The 8432-nt window shown below is 51.3% G+C and overlaps 1 protein-coding gene across 1 annotated transcript in view; it reads left to right on the top strand.

Moving 5' to 3' along the window:
• The window catches only part of LOC102042824 (protein spinster homolog 2), a 72718-nt gene extending 65973 nt beyond the window's left edge, over positions 1 to 6745 (top strand). Inside the window, exons 10-11 of the mRNA XM_031063794.1 lie at positions 1663 to 1709; positions 3809 to 6745. Coding sequence (XP_030919654.1) covers positions 1663 to 1705 — 43 coding nt within the window. The 3' untranslated portion in view covers positions 1706 to 1709; positions 3809 to 6745. The remainder of the gene's footprint in view (positions 1 to 1662; positions 1710 to 3808) is intronic.
• Positions 6746 to 8432: the final 1687 nt, after the last annotated feature.

The following is an 8432-nucleotide window of genomic DNA, read 5'->3' as shown; positions in this document are numbered from 1 at the left end:
GGTTCAGCCGAGATGGGAAAGGATAGAGGAGAGGCTTCTTTATGAACATTGGGGGGCAGCCGAGCCTGGTACCCCCTCAGAACAAAAGGCGATGTAGCAGGAACCTCGGAGCAGCAAGGTGGAAAGGCAGGGAGGAGCAATATCCCAGGGCAGTAGATGAGATGTGTCAGAAATTCCGCAGCTGTCGCTGTCTGCTGTCTGGGCAGGCCAGGAGTGTGGGCTACAGTGTTCAAAAACCCTGGAGCAGGAGCAGAGGCACGGCAGGGCTGGGCAGCAGCAGCCTGGCTCCCCAGCAGAGCCAGGAGAGGCTCTCTGGAAGGGGCTTGGAGATCTGAGGGTCTCCCTGAGGCACCCCAGCAGATGGTGAAGGGTCCTTTGGTCCTTTGGTGTTCATAAGGTCCCAGAGGTTCACCCAGAGGAAGCAGGACTGGGCTGGGCTCCAGCTGTAGCAGCAAATTCCCTCCTCCAAGCAGCAGCTTGACCCTCCTCCTCCAAAGAGCAAGAGAGCCAGCAGCTGCCCCAGCCCAATTCTCCCATTATCTCTGCCTTTCCCCGAGAACCTCCCCAGTAAAAACAGAGAGCAGCCAGCTGGACCCCTCCCCTGAGCTGTGGCCACTTCACTTGCCTCTCTTAAATACCTGGTTGTTATTGTCTCCTAGCAACACATATAGCAGAAAATTCTTTTAGAGAAATAAACAAAAAGAAAAGTCCTAAACCCAAACACCGGCACAGCCGACCTCCACTGGTAGGTGGAGACTGTCCCTTTGTAACTCACATTTATTTACGCTGCTGCTGCCCAAGTACAGGCAGAGAGCCCTTGGGTAAAGCACTCAAACACCACATCAGGGCAGGTCAGTGGGTGTGCTGGGGGTTTCCCGGGGTTGTAAGAATCCAGGTGTTCCCACTGAGGTCCAAAGGCCTTGGAGTGTGAGGATGTCACCTCTGACAGTTCACACGGGGCCCTGCTGTGTGTCACTGTCAAAGGCAGTAACACGAACAGCGTGGGAGGGGACGGGAGAGGAGCTGCTGCTGAGGAAGGTTGAATTTTCCAGGGCATGTACTGCAAGGACAAGCAGCAGGGGCAAGGGATGGCCTTGGCAGGAGTATTGCTGCTGTCCCTGGGTCCCTCAGAGCAGACAGGAGCTATCCCCTCACTGCCCTCATCCCAGGAGCTGCAGGACAGCTCCTGCCTGGTGGCACAGCAGTCCCTGCCACACGCTGCCCATCACCCAGCAGCAGGTGCCTGGAACAGCAGCAGGTTTTCAGCAGCTGCAAACTGAAAGACAACTCACTTTTTAACTTAATTTTTATCAGTGATGACTGTTTACATTTGTGCTGTCAGGCTGAAGGACACCAACAGCCACTGTGCAATCTTGTATTGGCTTAGGGAAATAGTAGCTACCTGGATGCCTTTGGGACCTTCCCAAATCCTTGTCAGTTAGTGCCAGCAGTGTTACTTGCCATGTTCCAGCCATTGTCAGCACTGCTGTCAGGCACCCCTATGTGACAAGGTTTCATTGTGCCGGACAGTTTTTAATGTCCCACTTCTTTAGACGCTGTTAAGCAACCAAAACCTGGATCTACCAGGCTGGTATGTTATTAGGAATCCATTTCTTTGCTAATTGCAGCTCTCACACAGCACTTTTGTTTTCTCTCCACCAGGGTGAATCAGCTTGTGATGCCACCAGCCTCTGTGAAAGTCTGAGACGGTGAGTGACCCAAACCAGCTGCAGGTTCCAAGCTACAGCTCTGCTCCAAACCCCTGTCAGCTCATTTCTTTCCTTGTCAATTGCAGAGAAGTTTCCTTAGCCAGCTCTGCTTTGCACCTTTGCCACCCTCAGCCCAAAGCAGAGCAAATCAAGACCAGGGAAACCAGGGGTCAGCTCAAGTGTCCTTTGTGGCACTGAGTTGCTTCCAGAACCTGGTGTTCCCTTCTTTGAGCAGAAAAGCCCACGTTACCCGTGTCCCTTGACCAATGTGGCTGTCCCAGGCCAGAACTGAAAACCTTTTGGTGTTCACAAAACCTCCTGCTGCCCTGCTCAAGGTCAAACATGCGCTGCTACCAAACCACCATTTCTGGCACAGTCCAGATTTTCTGCAGAAAGTGTTTCCTGGCAACACCTGACCCTGTCCCCTCTGCAACCCTCGACCCATGGTGACACCCCTGAGCCAGAGGGACCAGGGCCTGTCCCCTTCCTGCTGCCCACCCTGTCCCTTGTGTTCATGCTGCCCTTATCACTCCCCCACAGCCACAGCGCTGCTGCTCGGAGCTGCCACAAGTGATAAACACTTCCCAGCATTTTACTGCAGCCAAAATTAATTAAAGCAAGTTTTTGAAGAGGAGATTTCTTTCCCATAAATTAAGTGCATTGAAAGACTAATCAGAAAATCAGAACTCAATAAGACACTTCAGAATGGCCTTTTGAGGGAAAGGATTTCATGCAATCTCTAGCACAGCAGATGTGTTATTTCCACAGAAGGGAGTGGATTTGGGCATGGGATGGGACTGCCTGGAGTTTGCAGGCTCTGGGCTGGATGTGTATTCACACAGTATTATTTAGCAGCAGCTTTTAGATAAAGTTGGAGGGTTTTTTTAAAAAATGCCATCAACAAATCCGGGAGGAAATCCTTGGTGCTGTTACTGAAACTTGCCTTATAAACCAGAGACTTATAAACCCCACTACCTGTGTCTTGGGCACACGAAGGTTTTTCACTGCACTTCCCTCTTTTTTGGTCCAGTTTTATACAGCTTGAAAGAAACCAGGGCACCATCATAGGGGAATGTTTCTGTAATGCAGCAGCCACTAATTTTTAAGGTCAGGGGCAATTTCCTGCATAACGTGGAGCACAGACCCTCTCACAGGAAATCCTGCAGTGAGACAACTGGTTATCCTTGCCCCATTACCTAGGACAGCAGCTGGCTGCTAGAGAGGCCACCCAGTGGTACCTCAGCAGTGAGGAGAGGTGCTGACATGTCCCTGAAGGCAGCATGGGCCACCAGCAGTGCCTGCCCTGCCGTGCCAGCAGCACACTGAGCTGGGCTCTGCCGGGCTGGCACCTGGGCTGGGCTCTCCAGGGGACAGCTGTTTCTAACATGACAATTTAAGGCACAAGGCAGCCCCTCTTTAGTAAACTGAGGGGGTCAAAAGCAGTCTACAGGAATGGAGCTGTCCTGTGCCGAGCTGCCTCAGCCCACAGCAGGAGCAGTTGTGCCTCCACAGCTGCCCTTAAGGGCTGCACAGCTGCCAGTGACCTCCTGGAGCAGGCTGGGCCAGGGTCACAGTGCCTCTGTTCCCATTCCAGATGGCTTCAGCACATCCCCATGGGCAAGCTTTGCCAGCCCCCTGCTTGCACAGACACCAGGGGTCTCTGTCATGGTTTGACAGAGTGCAGTGCCAGTGCCCCCATGAAAATATATTCTCCTTAGTGTCTGCTGTGAGATGTGACCAGAAATAGAGCAAAGCAGGCTCCAGCTTAGGAATAAAGGAAAGAACTTTATTAACTTAACAATATGAAAGAGGTCTGACCTCTTTCATGGACCAGAACCAAGAGAAAGTCCCCCTGGGAGTTGTCTGCTTTTAACCCCCTGTGTTTTCAGAGGCATGTCCATGTCCTCAGTGGCCACACCAGGTGCCAATATTCAGATCTGAGTACCCATTGGTTTGACCACAGCCTCCAACAAAACTCACTTCCTTTTCAAACCAGGACAGTCTCTTAGCTGGCCCCCACCACCCCAGGAGCTGGGGTGCACCACCAGCAATCCATCCCTGGAGCTTCCCCAGTAACACCTTCTGTTCCCTGTTTGCAGCTGCCAGTGAAGGCCAGGACACGTGGACTCCTGCTCCCACCACACCAATCTCAGTCTGGAAGCCCTCCTGTGCTGGGTGTCAGTGGATCCTTCAGCTCCACATCCCAGAGGGGGTCTCACACCAAATCCATCCCTCTCTCCAGCCTGCAGGGTCAGGCACCAGGAGATGAGCAGGGCAGCCGGGAACGTGGCAACTTCTGGAGCGTGAGGACATTCAGGGGGTCCCCTGAGCATGGAAACCAACTGTCCACTGGACCCAGAAAAAGCTGCCCAAGTGAGCAACTGTAGATTGTGTACATGGTTTTAGTTGTAGCCAATGAAGTCCACATTGTTTGTAGGGCAGCTGGTGTCCTATGGAATGCTGCTGCTCTGCCAGCACTCCCACTCCCACAGACTGCACTAGTTGAGGACCTGTTCTGTACATCACCTTTTCTTTGACACTGAAGGCTTGATTCAGATTATTATTTTTTATTTAAATATGTTATAAGATGCTTTATCTCTGCTGGAGACATTAGATGAGATATATATATATAAATATATACTTAAATAAATTTTTTATTTAAACATTTGAAATCTGGAGCTGCCTGTGCAACCATAGCAGACATGAATAACGTCCATAGCTCTCCTCCTCTCAGTGCCCAGGTGCCAGGGCCTGCAAGGGCACCACAGGAAAACTTCCAGTGGCTGACCTGCCTGTCACTGAGACTGAGCAATGGGACAGAGGAGAGAGTTTCACTGCACTGGGTGTGCTGGTGGTTGTTACAGAAAGGCCCAGAAGAACGTTGGACAGAAATCCCTACAGGCTCTAGAGTTTTCCATATGCTAAATTCAGCCTTCCTAGGAGGTTCACAGGCTTTTAAAATACCAAAATCCACCTGGCTGAATGGCTGCACCTTGGGCCTGGGAGTGCAATACTGCTGTGCCAGTGACCTCGTGCTTTGTTTACATGATACCATATCAGACTGTCAATGCTAATTCTCCCTGCCAATATCCCAGAGCAGGTGGCTGACACTGCCTTCAGAGCAGTGCTTGGGCTCCTGCACACCCAGCCTGACCTGGCACTGGGGTGTACTTGTACCTTTACAAAGGTGCCTTTGAGAGCTGCCAGACAAGGCCAGTGCCTGAAGTGGGTTACACTCAAATGCAGAAGCTGTCATGGTGCCATCCCACTGGAGTCTTGTTTGCTGGACCTGCACGAGCCAAAGTTGTGCTGTGTCAGCTGGATGGGGGAGGAAGGGGAGCACAGGTCCTGAAGAGGGCCAGGCTGCCACATGAAGGGCACTTGGGGTCCAAGGAGGAATAAATCTGCTCAGGAAATGTCAGAGCAGAACTAGATGTGAGTTAAGGCTGGAGCTGCTGTCCTGGCTGTGCCATAAGGTTTCTGAGGCACAGCAGGGTATTGTTAGTAAATCTGGGTTTGTCTCCCATTCCCTGCCAGGATGTGCTGGGACCTACAGCACAGCCCTGCAGCAGAGATGGTTCTAGTGCCAGGTGCTCACCCCATGGCAAATCCCTGCCCAGGCTGGGGATTCCTGTCATCCCCTGAGCCTTCCCTCCTCCCCAGACCTCACAGGACTCCTCTGCAAGGGTTCTGTCACCTGGAATTCCTTAACAATAGCTCCAAGAGTTGGCTAAAGAACCAGAGCCAGAAGTGTTCCTCTAGTGCCTGAGCAAGCAGGTGCTAGAAATAACAAAGCAAAGCAAATCCCAACAATGCTTCACTTCCTACCTCGTGCCACTATTTACACTCAGAGGGGAAACACAGCAGCTGTAGTCTGGGAGCCAAACACTTGGCTTTAAAGGCACATGAATTTCTGATTCCCATTAAGAAATTCCTTTTTAAGCTGTTTAAAAGGAAACAAAAAGCAACCCAACAATCAGTCATTTCATCTCAGAGACCAAAGAAGATTAACCACATTTTCTAAATTGCTTTTCTGATAGGCTCTCTGTTGTGTAGCATTTATTGTCAACAAAATGGAACATTTCTGCTAAGTTTCAGAGATTAGGAATTCTCCTTAATTCTCAGGAGTCAACAATGGAAAAGGAACTGAAGTGTTCTGTAATGTCACTGGCAATCCTTGTTTGTGACAGGCTCCAGTCCCTGCCAGAGCTCAGTGCTGGTTTTATCCTTTGTGCACATGAAGGAAATGCTGTGGATTCTGTTTAAACAAGGACAGAGGGAAGGGAGCAAACAAAGGAGTGAGAAATGAGTCCTACCTTCACCAAGGGATCCCTGAATCCCTGCTCCCACATGTTCCAGGCTAAGAGAGGGAGGCTCAGGCTTCTTCAGATCCTTGCTGCATTCAGCAGGGTCTGTGCAAGTGTCCAGAGGCACCAGGGAGGCTCCAGCCGCCCCTCAGTTAATCACGAGGGTTTTCTTCTACTCCACTCCATAAAGGGGATTTTTTTAAAGCATGAACTCCCCCCAGCTGATCCTGCACTGGCAGTCAGGTGGTTTGTACAGTGTGGGAAACTGAGGCAGGGGCACCTGCCCAAAGAAGCAAGAGAATGACCCAGAAGGCAGCAAGTGCCACCCCAGTGGCTCCTGGTGCCACCACCCCCAGAGCAGGTCTGGGTGGCCCCAGGAGCCTCTCCCCTTACAGTCAGGGTGACTGAACCCCAAAAATGTCTGGCTGTGCTCTGGGAAGCTGAGTTCTCCCAAGCTCCACCCCAAATGCTTCTTCTCTTCTCCATTGGCTTTGTTGTCTGGTAAACCAGCACTTACAATCACTTTTACTACGTGATGTATGGGAGTATTAGTATATTTTCTTGTTATACAAGGGAGGAGTATAAAATAGTGTTCTGATTTCTTTCAGAAGCAAATGACTATTTTATTTTTTAAGAGCAATTGATTGTGAATCTCAGAGTATAAAAAAAAAAAGATAAGCCAAATATATACCTTTATGTAAATTAAGAAATAAAAGTATTTAAAATGTACCCCCTGGCTCCGTTTCTTGTGTCACCTCTTGGCTGTGCACTCCTGTGGTCCCTGGGATGAGGATGCTCCAAGCTCCAGCAGCCACAGGGCTGCCCAGAACTTCCCTGGACACCAGCCTGCCTGGAGTTTGTGGAGAAATAACACCAGGAGCAGGGAGGGTGATGGATTACAGCCTCCTGTTCCCCAGAGCTGGATCCAGCTGGAGCAGAGCTGGGGGAAGGAGTCAGTGTGGGCCTGACAGAGGTGGGGTCCTGCTCCAGCCCCATTCAGCCCCCCACAGCACAACAGAGGGCCTGGCTGGTGAGAACGGGTGGGTGCTCATGGGTGGGGTGCTCAGCAAGGCAGGAAATGATTCCCAGGTGGTCCCACAGTGGGCATCAAGGCTGCCCTTCCCCAGTGGTCCCACAGCAGCCATGCCCACCGAGCTCACAGGGTAAAGGAGAGAAGGGGCTGCTGCTGCTGCATCAGAGCCCTGCAGCTCAGCCTTGTCTGACACAGACAAAGATGTCTGAGGCTCCCCTGAGCAGCTGGGAGAGACCCTCCCACAGCAGGGCCTCCCTTCAGAGTCCTCCTCCAGCACAGGGCAGTGTCCAAGCCAGGAAACCACAAAAGCAAAGGCTCTGTCACTGCAAACACCCATCCCTGAGGGCCTTTTGTCAGTGCTTCTCAGGGCTTTCAGCTTAATCATTCTTGTAAATGACTTGATTAAGAATAATTTTCCAAATTGTGATGTTCCAGCAGATAGATAGATAAGCTTTGAAGCTCAGCAGCTTTAGCTTCCATCCATCAACTACTGCTAAGAAGAGTGTGCTGTGCACACTGGGTTTGGGTCAGGGCCATGCCCGTGTGTGTGTGTGTGTGTGTTATGTGTGTGCCCCCACACGTTTGCTCACTCCCCATCCCTGCTTCACAAACCCTTCCCTCACTGCCTGTAGAGCTCTCACAGGGCCACCCATGCTGTGACAAACAACAGCCTCGTGGGCTGGCACAGGCTGCTGCCCTGACCCTCTCCTGAGCTGCTCTGTGTGTTCTGTGTGCTGCAGTGCCCTGGTGTCCCTGGTGCATTTACAATTATCACATTGTACAAAGAGGTGCTGATTGCATGGCAACCTCTCCTGAGCAACTCCAACACTGCACCCATTGCTCAGAGTCCCTGGCAAAATCTCTCAGGATATTACATCAGAAATCATAGAATCATGGACTGGTTTGGGCTAGAAGGACCATAAAGACCAATTAATTCCACCCCCCTGCCATGGCAGGGACATCTTCCACTGTCCCAGGCTGCTCCAAGCCCTGTCCAGCCTGGCCTTGGGCACTGCCAGGGATCCAGGGGCAGCCACAGCTGCTCTGGGCTCCTGTGCCAGGGCCTCAGCACCCTCCTCACATTTATCCCATGGCTTTGGCCATTCTCCAGCACTGCACTCTTCCCTGAGCTCAGTGCCCAGGGCCTGGGGCTGTTCTCCTGCACCCAGAAGATCCATGGAGCTCTGAGCCCAGGACAGCTGAGAAGAAAAGGCTTCATTTAAATCAGAGCATGCTCAGTCATCTAAAGCCCTCATGGTCGAGCAACAGACAGGACCTGAAATCAAGTAAAATGAGACTTCTGTGATTATTAAAAAGCCCAAATAAGAGCTGGTGAAGCACAATTTGACTTGCTATATTAGTGACTGCATTCTATAAGCAGTG

Source organism: Geospiza fortis, unplaced genomic scaffold (assembly GCF_000277835.1).
Source record: "Geospiza fortis unplaced genomic scaffold, GeoFor_1.0 scaffold633, whole genome shotgun sequence".
Classification (NCBI taxonomy): domain Eukaryota; kingdom Metazoa; phylum Chordata; class Aves; order Passeriformes; family Thraupidae; genus Geospiza; species Geospiza fortis.
The sequence above is the reverse complement of the archived record's forward strand: the minus strand, read 5'-3'. Positions and strand labels throughout refer to the sequence as shown.